Source organism: Myotis nattereri, assembly GCF_964212035.1.
Source record: "Myotis nattereri genome assembly, chromosome: 10".
NCBI classification, from domain to species: domain Eukaryota; kingdom Metazoa; phylum Chordata; class Mammalia; order Chiroptera; family Vespertilionidae; genus Myotis; species Myotis nattereri.
In genome coordinates this window covers 64,706,096-64,731,130 of record NC_138085.1, presented here as the reverse complement: position 1 = coordinate 64,731,130, position 25,035 = coordinate 64,706,096, and the positions used below count along the sequence as shown (strand labels likewise).

At 38.5% G+C, this 25,035-nt stretch overlaps 2 protein-coding genes across 4 annotated transcripts in view; one reads left to right on the top strand and one right to left on the bottom strand.

The window, feature by feature from the left end:
* ARHGEF33 (Rho guanine nucleotide exchange factor 33) overlaps positions 1 to 3,729 on the top strand; it is a gene marked incomplete at its 5' end in the record, with an annotated part of 42,951 nt that extends 39,222 nt beyond the window's left edge. Inside the window, one exon of one of the 2 annotated variants that reach the window (XM_081100767.1) lies at positions 3,353 to 3,729. In XM_081100767.1, coding sequence (XP_080956893.1) covers positions 3,353 to 3,482 — 130 coding nt within the window. In that variant the 3' untranslated portion in view covers positions 3,483 to 3,729. Of the gene's footprint in view, positions 1 to 1,499; positions 2,905 to 3,352 lie in introns of those variants that run through there. The other variant, XM_081100768.1, reaches the window with a different exon arrangement.
* A 5,058-nt stretch (positions 3,730 to 8,787) lies between these two features.
* SOS1 (SOS Ras/Rac guanine nucleotide exchange factor 1) overlaps positions 8,788 to 25,035 on the bottom strand; it is a gene marked incomplete at its 5' end in the record, with an annotated part of 114,481 nt that continues 98,233 nt past the window's right edge. Inside the window, 4 exons of one of the 2 annotated variants that reach the window (XM_081100765.1) lie at positions 8,788 to 13,623; positions 14,768 to 14,886; positions 16,582 to 16,626; positions 23,063 to 23,327. In XM_081100765.1, coding sequence (XP_080956891.1) covers positions 13,132 to 13,623; positions 14,768 to 14,886; positions 16,582 to 16,626; positions 23,063 to 23,327 — 921 coding nt within the window. In that variant the 3' untranslated portion in view covers positions 8,788 to 13,131. The remainder of the gene's footprint in view (positions 13,624 to 14,767; positions 14,887 to 16,581; positions 16,627 to 23,062; positions 23,328 to 25,035) is intronic. The other variant, XM_081100766.1, reaches the window with a different exon arrangement.

Here is a 25,035-nt window from a genome sequence, read left to right as displayed (position 1 = left end):
GGGAAGAGGATTATGTAAGACAGTTTAAGGAATGCAAATGCTCTTCCGTTTTATCCTCAAATCTGGGAGCAGTGGAAGATAAACAATATGACTTCCAAATAATTAATTCTACTTCTTCTCTCATTCTGTTCTTCTTTAGCACTTTATAACTTACACACCTCAGAGTAGCTCCTTCCCAGTCATTACCCTCCCTCCACCAATCACATCAAAATATTTCCAGTCTGAATCACACACAGAGAGAGTAGTTCTGCAGGGTCCCATATAATTGAGTATCTGAATCCTCTTCTTTTGGTGTCTTATCAGCTGTTTATGCATATGCCCAGTCGTGGCTGTGGGACAGACCATGCAATAGAATACAGGACTACTAAAGAATCAATTGATAATTTTACCCTCACCTTCTTCTTTACTTCCTAAAGCCTAATCTCAAGTCCTTTCCACACTCATACTTAGTTTGGGGTTCTTTCTCATTTCCCATTGTATTTCCCAATATAACTTTAAAATTGAAGGAGACAGTTGAAGGGATGACATTGTACATTACTGAAACCTTATTGTGTTTCTCAATAGGTCATTTGAAATCAATCCCTAAGTTAAGGATCTTTAGTGTACTAGGTTCTGTTTAGCACAAAAGAAGTAAAAGAGATAGTTGCAGTCCATTAAGAGCTTACAGCCCAAATGTAAGGGTAACCCAGCTGCAAGGTTGAAAGATAGTAAGCACTCAGCAAACATGTAGTAAGCGAAAGCTCATTTGTCAGTCACCTTGTTGGTTACTGGAGACACGCCCCTTACTTCTCCAGGGACATGTCTCCTAAAGCCTTCAAAGTGGACAGTCTTTCCAATCAGAAAACCAGCCCTTCTTAGGTCAGAGGGTTCTGTGCCCCAGATTCCACTCCCTCCTCCCTTCCCCAGCTCCAAACTTTCAAGGTTTATTTGTAGCAAATTTAACTTGGATGGTTAGGTGTCAGAATGTACTGGCAGTGTTGTACCCTTACCCAGCAAGTGTTTGCCTGCCTGTGTCTTCAGTGCCTGCTCAGATCTGCCCTGTACTCAACTGCCATGGCTCCAGGAGCTCTAAAGCCATTGCTCATTTATAGAGAAAGGGAGTAAAAGCAAATACTCTGGCCCTTTCTTCTCAGTCTGCAGATGATTTCCAAGTAATTTAGGTCAATATTACTTCAGAGCCTAACAGCCACACCTTTGGAAGAGTCCAGCTGTCGAAGCGGCCACATACCATGTACGCAGTATAGAGGTCAGTTAAAATTGTCTTTAAAAAGGATGAAAATGAGCTTTTAGTCATGGCTACAGTGGATGCTAGATTTTTTTAAAGGATTAGCAAGTTAGCCATTAGTTAATTAATAGTTAATGTCAAGAAGCACAGAGAAATTCACAAACCTGGAGACACACAGAGGTTGTTTATGAGAAGAGCAGTTAAAAAAGAATAAAACTAAGCTGAGTTCGTGGACTTTGAAAACTAGACAGGGCGATTTTGGCATTTGTTTCAGAAATGGGAACGCATCTGGTGAAGATTTCTGTGGTCCTTGGGGCTGGTGGTGACATCAAAGCTTTCCCATTTCCAGGTAAACACTAAATAGTTGCATGTTAGAACCATCAAATATGACATGTTGGGTTTTGGAGAGATCAGATGTAGCCAAGGGGAAATGTGAGGTAGAGATTGCAAGTTTTGACTAATGATTTTCTGATGAGAAACTGCCATGTTAGGGGAACAATTCAGGAAAAAACACCAGCCAGATTCAAATCTTGCTTCCTACTTTCTGTCCCTAAAACTTAATAGGCATTCCCTAGTCTTCTGGATAATAAACGATATGGGGGAAAGAATGAAATGGTCCATATCTTCCTAACATTTTGGACACAACTGTACTTGTCAGGGATGACTTGAATTGGAGGCAGGTGGGAGTTCTGAGAGGTGAGAGAAGGCCAGGAGTTCTACTAGTAGGGTGGGCTTGTGGAGGCTGTTTCAAGGGAGAATTCCAAGGGGGCTCCTGGAAAGGAAGAGGACTTTCACCCCACCCAGATACCATCTTATCTGATGACTGCCCAGGGGCACTTGGGTTGAGAGATAGAGTAGTTTTTCTTCTATGCATTGGGATGTAGTAGGAAAGTGCTCCTTACAGACCAGAGGTAGAAAGCATGCTGGGCATCTGTGGCTTCATCTGTAATACCAACTATCAGGGTGAAAAGTAAAAATATCTAGTCAGTCATCAGGTTTCCAGACGTTAGGATTTTATTCTTTGTGTGGATCTAACTTCCTTCCTTTAATAAAGTAAAAAGGATGTTTGAATTCTGCCCAGTAATTTCAGTAAATGATAGTCATAATGAGCTTATCTAATAACAACAATGAGGACTCATAGTATACCGATGGCAGGGAAAGGACTTACTCTTCTCTGTGGGTAGTGGAAGCATGCCTGACTCTGCCTCCACATATGGAGAACTTGTTTAGTTGTGTAGGAGCTTTGGACAAAGAACTTCATGTCTAACATCACTTTCATACATCCTACATGAGGTCTTTAAGATACTGGTTTCTAGTCGTTGGGACAGTTTTACCTATTCTAGCTCAGAGTTTAAGCCAGCCAAAGGGCCCCAGCCTAGCTTATCAGAGGTTTTCCAGAAAGCCTCCTCCCTCCAGGGACTTCTGACATGAACAAACTGGAGAAGGTGCAGAGCTGAACTGGATTACCCAACTGGCTTAACCAAGATAAAGGAAGAATGCACCCTGGACTGGGGACTCAATTGGACTGATCTGAGTTGTTGACTATTGATTGGGCTTGGTCTCCTTTGTGGTGGTTGAGATTACAGAATCTCCTCAATCTGATTACTGTACCAATTTCTGCATTCTACCAAATGTAGCATATATGTGTGGTTGGTTTCAATAAATCTTTTATTCAAAAATGAAAACCAGTAAAAGCAAGAGTTTGTAATGTAATGCCCAAGTTCAGTAAAGACCCTTGATAACCTTGGTTGAGAACAATGAATTCCATCCATTTTAATTTAAGGGCCTTACTTGTTTGTGGAGTAGTTACTTGGTTAAATAAAAAAAATAGGATTTCTTTAATTTTCTGAGCTTAGTTCCCCTTTTACAGTGTTATTACACAATATCTTACACTGACATACACAGTTGTTACAATTGTCCCCATAAAGCATTAGGTAGATATTCTCTTTATATTCCCTGCAAATCTTAGTTACACATGTCCTGAGTCATGAATTCAGGGGAAGTAAATATTATTCCAGGTCTAGGAGGTAACTGTTTTACAAATGAAAAACAATTTGGATAGATAAAATATTTGAGAACAATTAAAACCAAATCAACCTGTACTTTATCTGTGTGCTGAGATTTTAGGTCCAGTGGATCAGAATACAGGGAAAAAACTAATGAGAATCCCTCAATGGATCCTTCACCCACCAAACAAGATTTCTTCAGAAACCGACTTGCTCTTGCAAATGACCTTGACCAAGGAACAGCTGTGTAAAACATACTTAAAGTTGTATTGTCAAGTGGTAAGATGAGGATCAAAAGCTTGTATATATATTTGTGTAGGAAAATATATATATTGGTGTATAAATCCCTGAGGAAAACTAATATAAATACTTACATATGAAACTAAATCAACATAAAAACAAGACATTGAAGAGATGAAGATTAGTCTATGGTTGAGAACTGGCTTTTTGAACCTCAACACTTGGGAAAAGGGAAACGAAGACTTTTCACAGTATTACAAAAAAACACAATAAATGTGGAGGAAAATAAACGTTTGTAAGATCAAAACTTCCACCTTGAAGTCATTGTCCTAGTATGATATTAGCTTGTTCACATTTAACATGGATATGCATTTTATGCTTCCTAGACATTTGGCTTATAATTCACCCCAGTTCTTAGACTCTAAGGCAGTACCTAACATTCCTTAAGGCAAAGGAATCAATTAACAGAATTTATTTTACATGGTGCAATTCTTGGGTTGTGGAGATTTTATACCATGATACAAAAGACACATTGATCTCCAAACAGGAAGAGAACCTTATGAGTAGTACTTCTCATGTTCTATGGTTATGAAAATCAGTAGATAGAGGGAACAATGATTTCTTTAGAAAGTTGGAGGCTAAAGAAACATTGTGTGTGTGTGTATGTGTGTGTGTGTGTGTGTGTGTGTGTGTGTGTGTGTGTTTTGCTACAGATGGGAACAGTCCAGAGTCTGTTTTATTGAGCAATCGGGACTGAGATCCCCTAGTGATCTTGAGTGCTACACACACCCTCATGACCAGGGATGCACTGGAGGGAAAAGCACCGACTTAGCCACATCCTCTTAAAAGCTTCCTTCACCCTGGAAGGAAGGTGGCAACACATCGATGTGTTAATGGCTCACATATGAGCCATGAAAACTTAGGGCTGGCAGTACTTTATCCTGTTTTCCTGAAGTAAGTTGTAAAGAAACAGAGTTCTTAAAGCTCAGACAAGAATCTTTGCAATGAGGCTTGCTTGGATGAGGGGTAATAAAATGTGCTTTATTTCTACATGGATATGTCTAAGAAGGCCTACGTCCTTGACATGCCCCAAACATCAGAATCATAATAGAAAAAAAAATTAGGTTTAAACAATTAGTGTCCATTTCCAGTCTATTGTCTATAATAAATTAGGGGCATTTGGTTACTGTTTATTCAAAATCTTGGGACCCACACGTATTTCTTGGAGAATATTCCTCTAGTGATGCACTGTTTGATCAAATGGGGAAGTTTCACTTATAAGTGTTACAGGTTTTCTTCTACTTGTCTGGTAACTTACTTAGGAATGCATTCCTTAGTATTTTGAACAATAGGTGGTCTGGAACACGTAGGATTGGCTGCCAAGTTTGGGGGATTTCCAATATTTAAGTTTAATTCAAACTGTCCATTTTCCAAAAATTAATGAATTCCTTTGAAATTAGATTTATCTCTATTATCTGGCCAAAGAAGTTTTGTGGACAGTGCTTGAAGAAATTGTTGTGTGACACTAGAGTGAATTTTTACACATAAGAACATGAGGATGTGATTTAGGTATGACTGAAAATATTATTTTGGGAAGTTGTCAGACATTCAAAGTAGTTAAAATTTTTGTGCCTAATACAAGTAACTTATTTTCCAAAATTAATGTTGTTTTTGAAGAGCTTAGTGCATAATCTTGGATAAGTCATCTAAACCAGTTTGTTAACTACAAAATAGTGATTTTTATCCCTCCTTCTTGCTTCATTTCCTGAGACATAGTAACATTAACTGCTCTTAATTATCAGCAAGAAAATGAATTGTGTTGCTTCTTTCTCGTGTATATAAACCCATTCATCTAAAGATAGTGAGATCTACTGTAAAAGCCTGTGGCTGGATACCATCTGTGTTTCTAAGTGAGTTGTTTCCACTTAGCACTGGATACATCCCATTTCGTCATTATCACATACTCCTTTTCAACCAGGGAAGACCCTTCAGCAAACAAACATGCTCTTATTTCTCCAATTTTTAAAGGAAAATAAATCTCTTGACAGTTCTCTGCTTTCTTTTATAGTAAAACTTGAAAGAAGAAACTGCTCCAGTTCCTCTCCTCCCGTTTTTTATTAGATTCAGTTAGGCCCATGCCATCCCTGACTGCTCATCACTTTCACCTTGCTAAGGAATGGTCCATTCTCAGACATCTTATTCTCCCTATCAAATGGCATTGGACATCCTGGTCACTCCCTCCTTCTGAAATTTCTTCGTTAGACCTCAAGGACACAACATACTCATGCCTCCTGTTCATCTTTTTCCATTGGCAGTTCCTTCTTGGTCCCAAGTCTCTCCTTTGCTTAAATCGCTTCTTTTTCCAGTCTGCTGGTTTTAAAATAGGATATTTATGAAAGTGATTTCCAATTTTATAGCTCCAGCCCAAAACTCTCTCCTAAACCCCAGACTTATATCTTCGACTGCGTCCTTGGCATCTCTCAGATGTCTAATGTATTTACTGAACTTAACATGTCCAAGCCTGCTCCAACCATATATTCCCCACCTCAGTTAATGGTAACGTTGTCCTTCCAAGGCCAAAAACATTGATGTCATCCTTGACATTTTTATTTCTTACAGCCAACTTCTATTCTGTCACCAAATTGGCTGTCTTCCAAATGTGTCCACACTCCAGCCTCTTTTTTTTTTTTTTTTTTTTCTTTTTTCAGAGTTCGACCTCTTATCACCACTTCCACTTCTGTCACATTGGCCAAACTGCCTTCTATTGGGCTAACTTCCTTATTCCCACTCGTTTTTTATTTTATTTTATTGATTTCAGAGAGGAAGGGAGAGAGAGATAGAAACATCAATAATGACAGAATCATCAATTGACTGCCTCCTACACGCCTCCCACTGAGGATCGAGCCTGCAACCCAGGCATGTTTCCTGACTGGGAATCAAACCACGACCTCCAGTTTCATAGGTCAATGCTCAACCACTGAGCCACACCAGTAGGGTCTTATTCCCACTCTTAACCCCTAATTATTCTCAACATAGCAGCCAGAGTAATCCTGTTAAAATGTAAATTAGATCATGTCATGCCTCTGTTCAAACCCTCATAGGGTTCTATTTCTCTCAAACAGAAGCCAAAGTCATTACAAGTGATCTGGACCACATTAAACCTCTAATGGCATTTCCTATTTCACCTACATTCACTCCTCTCCAGATACAAGCAGCCTCACTATTCCTCAGATATACCAAGTATGCTCCTGCCTGTGAGATTTTGAATTGACCGTTCCCTGGGACTTGGTATATTCTTTTCCCAGATACTTGCCATGTCTCATTCTTTCACCTCCTTCAAATCTTCACTCATTGGTCACCTTGTCCATGAGGCTGACTCTGATCATCCCCTTTAAATTTCATCTCCTGTCCCCTACATTCCCAGCCACCTTGTCCTTGTTCATAGTAGTTGCAACATTCTAATGTATAACATACTCATTTACTTTTATTACCTATTGTTTACATCTTCTCACTACTATTAATCCCATGATGGTATGAATTTTGTCTGTTCTGTTCTGTGCCAACATCAGAACTGTACCTGGAACAATAAATACTTGCTGAAAGTTGAATAATCAGATGGTCCCTTATCAAATGCTTATAACTAAGGTCATGCAAACCAATTTAAGTGGCAATAAACATTAAAGGAAGCTGTAAAGAATCAAACTATGAGGACTTCAGGGTGAACCATCAACCTCTTAAAAGATATCTAATAGCAGGCAAATTTTGAAAACATGTCCCTTTCAACTTCAGTTACCATTTAATGTGCAACTACTCTGTAAAAGGCATTGGACTTTACACATATCATAGCAGGTCCTTGAATAAATAGTGTTTCGTGAATGTTGTTTCATTATAACATTGATGAATACTCTAGGAACTTTACTCTTGTTTATATCAAATAACCTGTGGTTAAATTGGTTTCATTATGCTTAAAGTTGCAGAACTTATTGGTGACTTTATTGAGAATTAGTGTACCTTTAAACCCCACAATAGTCACCAATAGTAGAGTAGATCTATTAACCTCATGCATTGATAAAGAACAGAGACTCATTTAATAACTTCTCCAAAGTCACACATCTAGTATGTAATAGAACCAGAGTGTGAACACAAATGTGTGTTTTCAAGGCACTTACTTATTGTACTCTTGTATCACAATGATTCCTACTTTTCTTGATGAATCATGAAGGTAGAGAAACCAACTTCTGAAAATGACTGTAGTGTTTTTCTTGCCTTCAGTGAAAATCAACAACCCTAAAATGTTAGAATGGGCATAAACTGCTTTTTTGGTTTTACTCAATCAAAGCTCTCCTTCCCTCGGGAAACCATGTGCATCTATCTGCAAAAGCGGCTCAGCGGCGGGCTGTGCCTCAGAGACTTAGGCGCCCTGAATCTGTGATGAGCTAACATGATTACATAAATAGAAAAGCAAACCACCTGGTTACAATTCAAAGAAAGTGACAGTGTAAGAGCCCATTCAGAATTGTTTGACTAATATCAATATTAAAGGTATTTTCCTATAGCTATTGATTACCTAAATTATGTACTCAATAATACATATTTGGATTTCACAGTGGCCTACAAGTGAAATTTGGTCTTTAAACTGGGGGCGGGGCGCAGGACCACTAATAAATTTTAGCTGTTTCTGAAAGCATTCCTCCAAATGCTAGGAATCAAAGTTGAGTCGGTGGTCTCAGTCACTAACTGCCACTTGATGTTGGCTAAATCATCTCAGCTCCAGGCCTCCCTTGCTTCAATTTTTAAATAAGGACATTGGATCTCTAAGAGTTCATCAGTTTTTACATTGTCTAGTTCATCATGAATAACTGCACATTTGCATAATTCTTTACAGTGTGCAACTGTGAACTGTACCTTTCCATGCCACGCCTAGACAGAACTGTTAAATGTCAGGCTGCCGCGTTCCAGCAGGTCTCGGCAAAACTTGCTGATCGAGGAACGGTGATATCACAGAACTTTTATGGGCTACAAATGCCTTAGGCCTCTGAAACGTCATCCAGGTGACACCCACGATCACTAACGTACTAATTTCCATCTCAAGGGCCTCCCACTCACTACAATCACAGGGCTTGATGCAGAAGGAAATACTGAGCTTCTTTTATAATACTATAACAGGAATAAGCACCCCCAAGGCAAGGCCGTGATAAAGAGCAAACTCTTTCTCTGTGGCAAGTATGAGCTAAAATGAAAGACACTAATGACATTAAAAATAGTGTCCTCTAAGATACCAGTAAATACATGCAAAAATAACACACTGTGGGCTATGTAAGGCATTTTTCTTTATTATTTTTCAGTTTATCTTAGTAATGCCAGAAAAATAACAGCCATTATTTTCACTTTAAATGCAAACCAAATACTGCTGCACATAGAGTACAAAGATTACCTACGAACATAGTTAGGTACAAAGGCCATATTAGATGTATAGACCACACTTTGTTTTTACGTTAAAGTAAGACTGACAGCAATTTTTCGACAATTATTTTAGCAAATACTGTGCTACTAAACAAAGGCAAATACACGCATATATACATAAACATGTTTCAACTAAAGTTACATGTCACTTTGACAAACAAAGGCTTCTTCTCTGGTATTTCACCAGATATTTGCACCCCAAAGTCCCCTGCCCTGATCCCGCCCCCAAATGCTGACTTGATCTGAAGAAAAAAATTAGAGATGTTCTTAATTAAAGGCACATTTGGCAGCTACTGAAAGTGGCATGCATCTCGCACAGGTGCGCGCTCCCTAAAGCCACACATGTGACTTCCACCGTTATGCATCTTGTTTCTTTGAGTGGTAGTCCAATATGATCCACCTTTAGCTAACTTGCTTCATAATTTTGCAGCAATCGGCTACTTAATGCACTATTTTCATTAAAGGCAAAAGGGAAATTTACTCACAGTCGACAAAAAATGCACTTTACGGTGTCAAAAATGGAAAATAAGGCATGAAATTTACAAAACAAGTTACAAGTGCTTTTGTTGTTTAGATTTATCATATAGACCTCATGCTTCTTAACTAGAGCTCAAAACATTGTATTGGCTCATGTATAAAGGATTATGAAATGACTTAAAAAGCTAGTAATGAGATGTTTCAAAAGAAAAATATTAAGTAAACTAAGTCATCATTTTCCCTTATAGTTTTACTGCATAAGTCTTTCAGCCAAACTGATACTAGCCTTGTGATGTTTATCTTACTGGTACAGATTACTATGCAACACAACAGGACCTGCACTTGTATAACAAACAATATAGGTTAAAAGAACAAGTTAATCTACCCATAGCAGCAGAATACCAAGAAATAAATGGTTAAATTTGTTTCATTCTAAATCTGGAGGGGAAAAAAGGTTTTTCTCAATATTATGTACACTAATAAGTTGGGACACCCCTCCCTCCATTTCTCATTTTGTTGAGCCATTTAAAACTGAATTTAAGCTGTCATTAAAAGACAATGAAATACATGACTAAAGTAAGCTAAACTTGAGAATTAAGACAAGAGCATGATCATTGATACCAACTAACTTTTGGTTTGCATAATTTTTGATTTGTGGGAAAAAACATTAAGAATTTAGAACCATAATATAGCCTCTATCTGAAATAGTACTTGTTCACTAGACTGTTGTTGATTGTAGTATAATTCATGTGGCATGCTCTTTGCTAATTTCAGATCCAGTAAAGCAAAACATTCTTGAGTTGTTAGAGCACAGTAACTTGCTAAATACATATTTTGATACCCAACAACCTTTAATTAAACAAACTTTTAATGTTTGTATATTTCCTGATAATTTGTACTCTTAAAATACACTGAAGACTGGGAAGAGTAAATAACCTTTGAATAAATTTAGAAACATGTACTTATCTGTTCCTGCTTTTAAAAGTGCTTAGATATATGAAAAGGCTCCCTTTCTGTTATATTAGTTATTAGCCCACTTAAATTCAACCTAGAAACATTTTCATTGTGTGATCCAAAGATAATGAAACATCTAAGAACATTTCTATTTCTAAAAGATATGTTCCATATTTTGAAACCTGGTTTTGAAAGTCATGCTGCTTGACTGTCTTATAATGTCCTGGATTCAAAAGCAGAATTTTGTGGTGATGCATTTATCTTCTCAGCCACTTCTTGTCCCTAAGTACATTTGAGTTACTACAAACAATAAATTTGTCAGCTAGTTAATGTTGCAAAAGTGAAGGCAAGGATACGGTTTTCTCACCACCATTTAAGGGTATCCAATTGGAATTTTTCTAATTAGTTACCACTGCAGAAAATATTTTTACCCAGATGTCACATTCCAAAATAAAGAAGTATCCCTCTCTCCACAATGCACACGAAGCCAATGCAGTAGTCTCCTAGAACCACCGGTTCTAGAATGGTTCCCCCTTTGCAAAGTATGATTAGAGCTCCAAATCTTGACTTTTCCCCGCTCTTTATACGATCAGGCAGGTTGAAAACCCTTATTGAAGGTGAACATACTGGCCAGATACTGAATGGGCTCCAATGTGACTCTTCTCGGTTCTCATTTGGAGTGGGGATGGGGTCATTAAAAAGAGAAATGATCAATAAGACATAAAAAGGGAAATCCTAGGGACAATGAGGCTGGTCTAATAAAAACTCATGGGAGATTCTGGAATGTGTATTATGATTAATCTTAGCAGCACTAGTAAGTAGGCTTAGATAAATACTTATTGAATGAATGGTATTACAGACTCTGTGCATACAACAGTGGATTTGAAATTAATTTTGGGGAGACTATTAAAAGGCTACCTACCATAAAAGGAATGGTGCAGATATTAAACAAAGATTCAACTCTAACAAATAAATAAGCATATGCTAGGATGGACTGCTTAATGATGATGCAATCAACATTCTGGTCTTAAAGGACTATATACTGTACTATTGTAATGTACATTTAATGCTCTAATACATGTCACAGGAAATTATTAAAGTATTGGGTTTTCACCATAATGCAGCACTTCTAAAATGTTTCTAATGGCATGGTTAACAGAATTGCTGACATGTTGCTTCATTATTCAGATACATGCAGATACTGATGAACTGATGACTCTCTAAGGATGGAACACTGCACATTTCACAGACATTATAGTGGAGATTAAAAAAACTTTTTCTCTTCAGCAAGTTGCATGCATTTCAGTCACAGTATTTGTTAGACTCAGAAGATCAGTACATAGGCTTAATGAATAATCCATATTATGATTTTAACGATGTAGGCAGATGTTCTCTTAAGAATAGTTTTGATAGAGCAAAGACCTCAAGCAAGGTAGAATGTTTAATATAAACTTTAACAAACTGTATACATGTTGCCTAGGAAATTAAAAAACTTACAAAGTTCTGCTTGAAAGATACCCATCCTATTCTAACCAAATACTATCCTATATGCCAAACTGTAACTTCAGATCATCCTTTAAGATGAATACATACATCCAGAACTAGAAACCAAGGCATACCACAATGCGTGCTTTTATGCTTAGTGTTTGTGTGTGTGTTTCAACTGAAAGAAAGAATCAACCATTTTATCCATATAATAATTTAATATATGCCAGTCAACAAGGTATTTGTATCTTTATTCAATTAAATTAAAACAGACCTGCCAAGTTTATTATATAACATTCACTATATACACATGATTTAGGCAATGCAAGGTAATTCTCGATATGCTGATTACTCAACTATTAGTAAAACATGAATGGTGTCAGTGATGCCCAGCAAGTACTAAGTGCTTCTTTTCACACTGGGTGACTGCATTTCCACAGTACGGTTAGAGGGACAGCTACGAGCCATGACGTGGATTACCAGTAAACTTTTGTGGGAGAAGGGGGGAAAAATGACAACCTAGCATAGATTAACAGTCTCCTAAATGTAAATTATATACTTGACAGTTACATTTTTTTAGTAAGTTCTTCTGTCATGTTAATGACACAAAAATTCTCGTTTGAAGGCAACACCACCACGTTTTGTTTGTATCGGGAGGATGGGGGGGTAGACTCTTAAAATTGGTATAATTATTCTTAAAAAAAAAAAGTACCTCTTTGGTGAAGCCTTGGTACCCATTCAATTCATTCACTGTAATGATCTGTAAACAGGACTGTAGTACATGCTGGGCCTTGATTCCAACAAGGTCAGGCACCACAGCCTTTCCTCACAGTCCTTTGAATGATTTTAAAGAAAATATTTTAAAGTCGGACAAGTAAAAGCAAAAGAAAACAAAGGGTTATATGAAGATCCCTGTTAAAATTTTTTTTAAAAAGTGCATATTTTGAATTATAAAAACTGTCATCATGTGGGCCTGTTGGACACAAGACTGTTTTTCCATCCCTTTAATGATAAAGATCACTTCACAAAAACAGGGCTCCAACCCACTGGCTGGAAAAAGTCCCTTTAATTGGGTATCAGGTGCAAACAGTTGTCCAATTCCTCTAGATTAGTCTTTCCATGTTCGTCTAGGTTAAAATTCATTGTCTTATACTGCATCTTGAAGTAGAGTCGTTAGTGTTTGGAGTTCTCATTTTAACTCCTCAGTGCTGGCACATTCAGTGCATCCATTGCCAGCAATGGATTTGGGGACAGGGAAATGTACATCCAGGACAGAGGAACTCAGGAAGAATGGGCGTTCTCCAACAGCGGTGGTCCATCTCTGTGCATGGATGGGTGTGTGTGCTCCCTTTTGTAAGTTTTTGGAGGGAGTTTAGGGATATGTTGCGAAGTGCTTTGCCGTGGAGGAACAGGTGGCCCAGCAATGGAATGAAGGTCCACTTCTTGTGTCAATGGTGGTGATGGCAGATGTCTCCTCGTGCCATGAGGAGAAGGTGTTTGAGGAGGAGGTGGTGTAAAGGGGGAAGGGCTGTTTGGAAAGAAGGCATTGCTGTGATCACTTTTTTTGCCCAAAGGGGGAGGTTGGAGATGTAGTGGTGAGCTTGAGAAAACATCAGGTGTCCTCACAGGTTCTCGTGGTGGTAATAAGGGAGGGCTTTCAGGAGCATCTGATATGGAGGTCCGGTCTGATATTGAGTATCGTGGTGAATAGGCTTTTGATGTGGGCTGCCTAGGAGGAATTGCTGGGGGGCTGTCCAAATGCTTAGACATAATCTAAGACAAATGAAAAAAACAACAACAACATTTATTAGTAATTTCACATATGTAGTACCAAGAACATGTTTAGAATTAAGTTGGGGTTTTCAAACATGCTATTGGAAGAGCCCTACGTATGGATCAGGTAGTTCCTCATATGTTTTAAATGGGAGTGTATGTCAATTCATTAAAAAAATTTTTTTCAATGTTTTTACTTTAATTTTTTCAAATTTTGTTGTTTGCTACTGCTTACCTATCAGTCTATCTAATATAAGATCTTTTCTTTTTAACATAAGTTACCTGTTAATTTTATAATATTAACCCTACTATATTTATATTTCATGTTCTACAAAGACTGTCTTGATTTATCCAGGTGCTTTGCCCTTTGGACACTTTGAGAACCACTGAATCAAGTTAACAGTTGGCAAAGACAGAAGTTTAACTAAGTGGAAAAGTAGCTGTTATGAGTCTTTAAGGTCTCTTCCGACTCAGAATCTGCACGAAAATCCCACTTAAGAGCATGTCAGATTCACTATTAAAAGGGTTCAGATAGGTAACATTTAGCACTTAAAATGTGCTTTTATATAAAGCTTCAGACCTCTTTCCTAATTTCTTTCTCTCTCTGTATTTTTAAGAGCTGCTTGAGACTATATTAGTCTTACTTTATAGATTAAATTTGTTTTTTCCTTGATAGTATCTACGACTTAGATTAACAAGGGTTGGTTTTTTTTTCCCCAATATATTTTATTGATTTTTTACAGAGAGGAAGGGAGAGAGACAGAGAGTTAGAAACATCGATGAGAGAGAAACATCGATCAGCTGCCTCCTGCACATCTCCCACTGGGGATGTGCCCGCAACCCAGGCACATGCCCTTGACCGGAATCGAACCCGGGACCTTTCAGTCCGCAGGCCGACGCTCTATCCACCGAGCCAAACCGGTTTCGGCGATTAACAAGGGTTTTGATAATATACCAAAAAACTACTTTCAGAATAAAAGAAATAAACATAGTAAATCTGTATTTAATCCTTGTTTAAACTCCATGTAGCCCAAGTACTCTGAAGTGTTAATCTAATCCAGTAAGAACTAAACTACATATAGCAATTGAGGCTAATGTAACTGCAACGATCCCAGTTTCCAGGTCACAAGGTTTTCCACTTTACCTTAGATGGCGAAGATTCCACAGGGGCTGACTCTGGTCGTCTTCTTGGAGGAACAGGAGGGGGGACAGGCACTTCATCAGTGCCCTTGGTTAAGCTTATAGACGATACTGAAGCAGATCCTGTAGAATGTTAAAATTTTTAAAAAGGTCACAGAATTTTATTTCACCTATTAATCCTGAAAAGGCTTAGCTGGAAGCTGCTTGTATTTATTAAAAGAAATGTACAGAAGTATCAAAAGCAGTTCAATAAACCAATACCCGATAGGATTCCTTTATTAAAGCAAACTGCTATAAAAGCATGCAGAAATATTTTTAGCAGAATTTTCAGAAAAAAAAGTTGCCTAACATATTCTGTTATTTTGCTTTTTGAACAAAATAATATCCCTACTGTTAATTTATAACTGGAATTTTTTAATTTGGGTCTGTCAGGTTTCTGGGAAAGATAGCAAACTATTAAAAACCCTTGGAATGATTATTTTTCTTAAGCTTTTGTGATTGGCCCCCCGCCCCCAACTTTGTTAGTATAGAATCTTCCTACCCTTACTGGATAGTGCTTGGAATTAGTTCTGATCTTAACCACTTTCCCCAGCAATTCTCTCCAAGGATGCCAGGGAGAGAGAGAATCTAGTGTCTGCAGGAGCGATCTCTCCTCATTTTCTTAGACATAGGCTCTCCTTGGTGAGTAAGAAAAATCAGGTTCATCATACTCTAATCTACAAGTTTTAATTGTGATGGAGCTATTCAAGATGAGTGAAGCAGCCCTGATAATAAAAACAGAAATTACATTAGAAGCTACTGAACCTGATTTAAGAATAAGTTGATGAACTGGCACAAAAAAAGTAAGTAAAGCTTCTAATTGGAACCTATCTTACAGACATTTTGATGACAAGGGCATAATATAGGCATGTAAATAATTACACTTTGAAAGATATCACTTATTAAGTTGTTAGGCGAATTTATGAGCACTATAAAAAAAGATATGAAACATTCTTAAACAATCATTCAAAATCATACAGGCAGGTTCTTTTTTCCTTTAAGCACTGACAGCTTTTATTTTGACAATTAAATGTTATAACAATATAGAATTTAAAAAGAGTACTTTGTGTATTGATATTATTCAACCAAGTAACATTTTGATACCTACCTTTTTTTTTCTTATGAGACTATGTTATTTAGCTTATAATTAATATTCCTTGTACATATTTGAAATCATTTGAATGGATAGCAAAAAACATTAGCTTATTAGTTTAAAATTGATGGAATAATTTGGTAAATTATTAGTTTACTTTAAAATGAAAAGCAAATATCTACAATGGAACTTTATTTTGCTTAACAGTGATGAATAGGCCATATAATTTAAGTAGTTACAATTATAAGACAGTTCTTCTAAAGTCAAATAACAGTGATTTGCAATCCGTGCTGTCGCCAGGCTAAGTGTGTTTTATGGTTTAGAAATTGCACATAGCTGCCAGCATTCCCATATGCGCATGCATGCTCTTGCTTTTTTATCAAGTTGAGCATTAAATAATTGAAACTCTAGAGTTGGAAAAGAGAAGTGGTTAAATGTGGAAGCCATCCATATAATACTGTTCTTTTAAAAGAGAAAAAGGTTTTATAAAAGCATAAAAAGTCTATAAGTTTAAGCAAATCATTTATAATCAAAAGATAGCACAAGTGAAGGCCTCACTTCTAAGATGTTGCAAGCAAGGTGTACCAACACTATAAGACTCAAAAAGAGTTTCAGCAGGAAAGGTTACACTTGGTTTAATTTTTAAAGCCAAAGCGAGAATTGAGTCTTAAACCAAATATACTAACTTGGGCCATGGGACAGTGTAACTTGGATAAAGACGGTATCGCTGCCTGTGAAAGGAAACAAGAAAAAATTTTTTTTTCATTGATATAGTCAACTCAATTGTAAAAATTTAGGATAAAAATGTTACTTCTGTCATTCTTGTTTAAAGAACGGTACAATAGTAAAAGCTCATTACTACTTACTTTTGAGAAAAATAAAGAATTAAATTGAATTAATATCATATTGGGAATTTTGAATATTCCTTTTAGATTCACTACTTGATGTCAATAATTAAATTAAAAGCATTCATAAGAAAACTAAAATATGCTATATTAGTGGAAGACTTAAAATAGGTATAAACCCAATTTGAGCAAAGAATTTGCTGGACATACAGAAATATGTAAGATTTTGAAAACTCAAATTCGTAAAATAAGTAGTAATTAATGAATTTCTGTTATATAAATTATAAAATAAAAAGGAATTTCTTACTAATATTATTATATACTAGAGGCCTGGTGCACAAAAATTTGTGCACTCGGGGGTGGGGAGGTCCCTCAGCCCGGCCTGTGCCCTCTCCCAGTCTGGGACCCCTTGGGGGATGACCACCTGTTGGCTTAGGCCTGCTCCCCAGGGGATTGGGCCTAAGCTGGCAATCAGACATCCCTCTGGCAGCCCAGCAGCCCTCAGGGGATGTCCATTTGCCAGCAGGGAGCAGACCTAAGCTGCAGTCGGACATCCTTAGCGCTACTGAGGAGGCAGGAGAGGCTCCCACCACCACCGCTGTACTGGCAGCCATCAGCCTTGCTTGTGGCTGAGCAGAGCTCCCCCATGTGGGAGCGCACTGACCACCAGAGGGCAGCTCCTGCATTGAGCGTCTGCCCCCTGGTGGTCAGTGTGTGTCATAGTGACCAGTCATTTCCAGTCTTTCTGCTGTTAGGATCAGTTTGCATATTACTCTTTTACTATATAGGATAGAGGTCTGGTGCACGGGTGGAGGCTGGCTGGTTTGCCCTGAAGGGTGTCCCGGATCAGGGTGGGTGTCCCGCTGGGGTGCCTGGCCAGCCTGGGTGAGGGGCTGATGGTGTTTGCAGGCTGGTCACACCCTCTTCAGGGTGGGGGTCCCCACTGGGGTGCCTGGCCAGCCCGGGTGAGGGGCTGATGGCTGTTTGCAGGCTGGTCAAGCCCTCCCCAGTGGGGACCCTCACCCCATGGAGGTTTGGCCAGCCTGGGTGAGGGGCTGATGGCTGTTTGCAGGCTGGCCACACCCCTTTAGGGTGGGGGGGGTCCCCACTGGGGTGCCTGGCCAGTCTGGGTGAGGGGCTGAGGTCCATTTTCAGGCTGGCCAAGCCCCTGGGCAACGGAAGCTCCCAGCCTCTCCCTTTTTTTCTTTTTTTTTTTTATTCTGGGATTTATTTACCTTCTATAATTGAAACTTTGTAGCCTTGAGTGGAGCTCAGAGCTAGCCAGGGTGGGCGGGAAGCTTGGCTTCCTCCATCTCCAGGGGCAACCCAAGCTGCCTGCTCACTCCAGCTCCATGGCCATGGCCGGCTGAAAGCAGGTATCTGGGGTTTATTTATCTTCTATAATTGAAACTTTGTTGCCTTGAGTGGAGCTCAGAGCTGGCCGCGACAGATGGGAAGCTTGGCTTCCTCCATCACTGGGGCAACTGAGCCTCCTACTCACTCCAGCTCCGTGGCTGCCGGCTGCCATCTTGGTTGGGTTAATTTGCATATAGTCGCTCTGACTGGCTGGTGGGCGTGGCTTAAGGAGTAGTGAAGATATGGTCAATTTGCATGTTTGTCTCTTTTATTAGTGTAGATACCTTTGAAAATGTTCTTGGGGAATATATTCTCATCATAAAATAACTACAGCTTTCAGTATTACCAAACAAACTTGAAAGTGATATAACTTTTTCCCTTCTATATTTTTGAAGATTTTTAAAAAAATCAATAAACATTTGTTGCTTAGATACATTTTATATAGGCAACTCACTGATAAGTTTAGAATTTCTAATTTCAGCAATGTTAATTCTTTTAAGAAAAGAATTGAAAAATCATAAAAGCCAAGGCCCCAAGAGCAGTAAAGTAGAAAAAAACTGAGACAAAAGGTTAATCTATACTGGTTTTAAATCAATATAGTTGTTTAGTTTGGACCATTGCTTTTTAGTTTCTTTGGTCAGAACAAGGGTAATTTTACGTTTCAGGTTCAGTTGGCTACACTATTAATTTGATTACTTCTATAGATACAATGGTCTTATTCCCCAGAAAGCCCCAATTTCAAATAATCAAACATTATCTCCTTTCCATCTGTACTGATATTTATTTGGAGGCCATGGATACTAAAGGATAGCAATCCAGCTAATTCTACTAAGTTATCTCTCAGAAGATTAAAATTCATTTTTATACTTTGATATTAAATGAAGCCGTTGCTCTGTTAGTGATTCTCTTCCCTACTTATTAGGCACCTATGACATACAGGGGTTAAGGGAGTATCCAACTCTAGTATTTTACACTTAGAAAGGAAATGGTAGAACATGGCAGTATACTTAGAACAACATAGAAATAAAACAAAACACAAAGCTCATGTCAGCTACAAACTGCAGGCTTTTAGAAAGAACGATTACACCTATGCATACACCCTTGTGCACACAGATGTGGACTTGGCTTTGATCATATTCATATACAGCACAGGCTTAGATCCATGCATTTGGTAAATTTGGGACACTTTACTGATTTGTCGCTTTAAATTAATTGCTTGGTCTCACTGCCTGGAAAATGCTATAAAAAAACCCTCTTATAATTATACATGTTCTAATCAAGAAATAGATACTGGAAATTCTTGTCAGCTAGGTACGAAACACATTTGTTGATAATGACTTAGGAATGAAATGTAATTAATTTTAAAACATAGTATTAATTTGTCCAGTACAAATCCCAAACAATAGAATAGTGGTTCCCAATCTTGGTTACACATTAGAACCCTCTGGGAATTATAGTATACTGCCATGGTTGAAACCACTGTTGAAGATACTCTCTAATTTATAAATGACTCATTCTTGAAATAGGAACAAGCATTTCCTATAGAAAAAAAATTATATGAACAAGGATAACTTCTTAAATTCACAAAAGCCTATTAAGTGCAAATGTATTTCAGATTAGAAATTAATCACCTACACCAATCTTGTATAAAGAAAATCTGTGCATTCCATGAAATGCTTGCACTACACCTTTTCTTATCAAAACTTCCCTGATAAGGGATGGAGCTCATGTGTAGCACAAAGATCAGGTCAGACCTTCGGCTCCCTTTAATGCAGTGGTTCTCAACCTTCCTAATGCTGCGACCCTTTAATGCAGTTCCTCATGTTGTGGTGACCCCCAACCATAAAATTATTTTTGTTGGTACTTCATAACTGTAATTTTGCTACTGTTATGAATCGTAATGTAAATATCTGATGTGCAGGATGTATTTTCATTGTTACAAATTGAACATAATGAAAGCATAGTGATTAATCACAAAAACAATATGTAATTATATATGTGTTTTCCGATGATCTTAGGCGACCCCTGTGAAAGGGTTGTTCGACTCCCAAAGGGGTCGCGACCCACAGGTTGAGAACCGCTGCTGCTTTAATGGCTAGGCAGCCTTCAACAGGAAGGTATAAGAGCACTTCATCCTCCTCTCCTCCTTGCTATAGTAGCAGAAACAGAGCAGAGAGCTGGGTGGTCTTTCCCTTTACCAGCCACTGTCGTCATCACCTCAGCGGTAGACCTCACTGGGACAAGGTGCGGAGCAGGGCTCTGATTTGGAGGGTGTATGTAGCAGCACTAAATAGGTGGCCAGTTTCCTTTCCTCTCTGTCTTCACAAAGCTTTCCATGGTCATTTTTGCCCATTCTGTAATATTTGTGTAAATTCTACAGCATTTATGCCTTCACTACTCAATAGCATTTTGCCAAGCACTTATACATCTTCTCTGGTAAAACTTGCAATCTCACTGAGAGATGAAAAATAATCATAGTGCAAAGAGAACCATAACATTTAACAATGGTTAAGCATTTAACTACGATTATCTTTGTACTATGATTATTTTTTCTCTCTCTCAGATGTGTGTTTGGCAAGGAGTGAGATATATAACAGATACTGGCTGAAAAAATTAATTATTGGTTTTAAAGTAAATTATTTTGGAAAAGAATGGTAAGAAGCAAAAAAGTACTATTATAACTAATCAAAATTCTAGCCAAACTTTGCCTTTTGAAAAACTTAAGCACTGGAACTTTCTGCTGCTTTGTATTGAGTGGAATATGTTCAATGACATAAGAAGGCAGACACAGCAGCTCTTGACTGCCAGGCCATGGGGAAACAAGGAAGTAGGTATTCACTATGATGGTGACACAGTAGCAAGTTGGTGCTCTGGTGAGCCCCTCCCCATCCAGTACTAGCAGATCTGTTGAGCAGAAGTGGGGTCTCGAGCAGATGAGGACCTTTAATACACATATGCCACTGGTAAATCTTAAGGGACTAACTGAGCATACAGATGGTTTTATATTATGCTGGTTTATTTTATTTCAAAATCAGTTATTTTAAATGTTATTGAGAACAAAGGGAATAGTAATAGGGTTACCTTTATCACAAAGAAAAAAATTGAGAAAACCCTCAGGCTACAATTATAAAACATAACTCCTGAAACAACAGTTTCTCCACTTGTCCGGCTATTTAAGTTAATATGGTTCTCCTGTGACAAAAGCACTGACCCAGAGCACTGCATTCCAAACCATTCCTCTTCACTGTTTGACTCACCATTTAGAGATTTAGTACTAATAGGGAACGTAATGTGCTTATCTCCGGTTTTTCCATCTTTTCCATTTTTAGCTACTTCTTAAACTAAGAGAAGTAAAATTTGCAATTAATGGCTTTCATATGATTTCAATAATTTATTTATGTGGAAATCTTTATAATATAGACCTTAACCATCTGCCCTAGGGAAAAAGCCCTGCAAACAGTTAAAATGGGTCAGAATAAATAATTATTTTAGGTCAGGTATACTGCAAATAGAGTTGGTTTTATTTTATTACTTAATTTAGGTGGTTGGTGAGTTGGGGAAAATTAATGGGATTTTCTTAACCTGGTGTTTATTTGAACATATCATCAAAAATATCTGAGAGCTTACTATGTGAATAACATGACTCCATAATTCTCAGTAGCCAAATAAAGCCAAGAAGCAATACTTCTCAAAACAAATACACTTTAGGTGGTATAAAGACAAGACAAACTGCCCGGTAACTACAAATATATGGATGGATAATACAGGAATAAATAAATAGAATTCTGGGTCAAATAAAAATAAATATACCTCCAAAGAATAATTTTAAGTTAATTTTTGTTAAAAAGTTAGATCCTCTGAGTTGGAAGAAACCTTAAATCCAGTTTGATTTCAGAAGGCTCAGTAAAAGTATTTTACCTAAAATCAGAAAGCACACTAGCAGACTGGAATGACAAACCAGATTCCTAACTTCTGGGTCAGTGCTTCTCAACCTCCTCCCCCTGCCTCTGAGTATTGGGTTTTATTCTGTCAAATAGTAGGGTAGAACTGGATCTGCACAATGAGCTAATCAGCCAATGGGAGGAACATATGGAAGTGGTTGTGGAGGTTAAAGGTGATTTGATTCAAGTGTTGATTTAATAATGAACAAGTGAAAAAAGGTTGTGTGTTTTTAGAGCTTTAAAAGTCTGAAACTTATTAAATAATTAATAGGAGTAGGGGGATCTATATATAAAAGGTAGCTCCCTAAAGCAGTGGTTCTCAACCTTGGCTGCACATTAGAATCACCTGGGAATCTTTCTAAAATCCTGATTTCTGGGCCTCGTCCCCTGGAAATTCTGTTTCTTGTTATGGGGTGGGGCCACAACATTAGTAACAAAGAAACAGAATTTCCAGAGGATGAGACCCAGAAATCGGGATTTTAAAAAGATTCCCAGGTGATTCTAATGTGCAGCCAAGGTTGAGAACCACTGGTATAGACTGAGAAAGGTTAAGTACGAGCTTGAATTTGATACACTGTGAAATTAAAAACTACAGAGTCTGGTGGGAAGGGAATGATGCACTGAGTAGTATTCAAATATAATAATTTTGGAGACAGCTTTTAAAGCCCGGGACTAACATTCCTTGCAGGTTTTAAGCGTTAGCTTTGTTTCCTCTGGATAGGACATACGCATTTTAAGTTCACCGACAGAAAACAAATGGTCAAATGAAGTTGAAATTAGCAATTTCATCACCAGGTCTTTTTGTAAAATATAATAAATTTAAGGAGGACTGTTCCAACCAATTTTTTAAAAATTATAGATTGCTAGAGTTTAGAATTTGTTTTCTATTTTTATAATATCTTTTGAAATGGCATTCGATTTGTCTACAAATTTACAAAAAATAAAAAAAAATACAGATCCTTTTTTACCTCTAGCACATATAATACTAACAATTAATTTAAAGCACTTAAAATTTTAGCACCTACTTGAGTGAAAAGGGCTTGAATGATCAGAATCAAATACGCTGCAAACATCTGTGGTACTAGAGGCACCAGAAGCAGGAGGAGGTGTTAACGGTGTTCTTGGAGAATTTGGTGCAGATGCTGTACTTTCTGTTTCACTTTCAGGGATCCTACTATAACTAATTTTTCTTGGCTCCTGCTGCAGAGGTGTGGGATGTCTCATGGTACCTGGTCTTGGGTTTGATGGACGAACACCAGGAGATTTTAGGGGATAGTTATATTTTTTTGGCTGTAGACATAAAAAACAAACAAAACCCGTAATACTTACAACACCATAATAGAAAGGAAGCTTTTTCTATATGTCTGGTAAAATTCAATTAATATCTAGGAAAACCATATACCATCAATAAAGAATTTACACAATGAGTTTAGAATTTGTTTAATATCCCATTTCCATAAAGCTTTGGTTATCTAAATTATTAGGGAATTAATTTCTTTAAATAATTGAGTCTTAGTCCTATAAATACCAGAGTATTTGTTATTTTAATATTTTTAGATGGAAATCTTTCTAAGATATGCTGTATATTTCTCTCACTTTCTAAACAGACCATGTTGAACTGATTTAACCTTCCTGGAAAAGCCAGAATCATTATTATGAACTACTAGAGGCCTGGTGCACAGATCCGTGCACTGCGGGGATTGGGCCAAAACTGGCTTTCCGACATCCCTGAGGGGTCCCAGATTGCAAGAGGGTGCAGGCCAGGCAGAGGGACCCCCACTGGTGCATGAATCCATGCACTGAGCCTCTAGTATGTATATAAAATCTTTGGTTAATTTCTTCCCACCCTCCCCTCTCCACCTTTCCCTCTGAGATTCATCAGTCTGTTCCATGTTTCCATGCCTGTGGTTTCTGCTCCTAAATCAGGGGTCCTCAAACTACGGCCTGCGGGCCACATGCAAATACAAAAATTGTATTTGTTCTCGTTTTTTTACTTCAAAATAAGATATGTGCAGTGTGCATAGGAATTTGTTCATAGTTTTTTTTTAAACTATAGTCTGGCCCTCCCACGGTCTGAGGGACAGTGAACTGGCCCCGTTTAAAAAGTTTGAGGACCCCTGTCCTAAATTAAGCGTCTGCCCCTTGGTGGTCAATGCGCATCATAGCTACCGGTCGGCCGGTCACTTAGGCTTTTATATATATAGACTAGAGGCCCAGTGCATGAAAGTCATGCATGGAGGGGGCGGGTCCCCTCAGCCCAGCCTGCACCCTCTCCAATCCGGACCCCTCGGGGGATGTCCAACTGCTGGTTTAGGATGTCCAACTAAACTGGCAGTTGGGCATCCCTCTCACAATCCTGGACTGCTGGCTCCTAATCGCTCACCTGCCTGGTCACCCCTAACTGCCCCCCCTGCCGGCCTGATCGCCCCCAACTGCCCCCTCCCCCGCTGGCCTAGTCGCCCCTCTCTGCACCCTCCTGCCAGTCTGGTTGCCCCCAACTGCACCACCCCCGCCAGCCTGGTCGCCCCCAACTGCCCCCCCCGCCAGCCTGGTTGGCCCCAACTGCTCCCCCCCCCCCCCCCCCGCTTGCCTGGTCGCCCCACGCAGCCTGCAGTTCAGTTGTTTGGTCCTGCCGGACTGGTTGTAGGCAACCATCTTGTGAGGATGTGAAGGTTAATTTGCACATTACCTCTTTATTATATAGGATGATACCTTTCTTTCTTTCTTTCTTTTTTTTTTTAATATATTTCTTTATTGATTTAAGAGAGGAAGGGAGAAGGAGGAAGAGATAGAAACATCAATGATGAGAGAGTCATTGAATGGCTGCCTTCTGCATCGCCCCCACTGGGGACCAAGCCCACAGCCTGGGCATGTGCCCTTGGCTGGAATCGAACCTGGGACCCTTCAGTCTGCAGGCCAACGCAGTATCCACTGCGCCAAACTGGCTAGGCTGGGATGATACCTTTCTATGCTGTAATGCAGTGATGCCATCAGGATC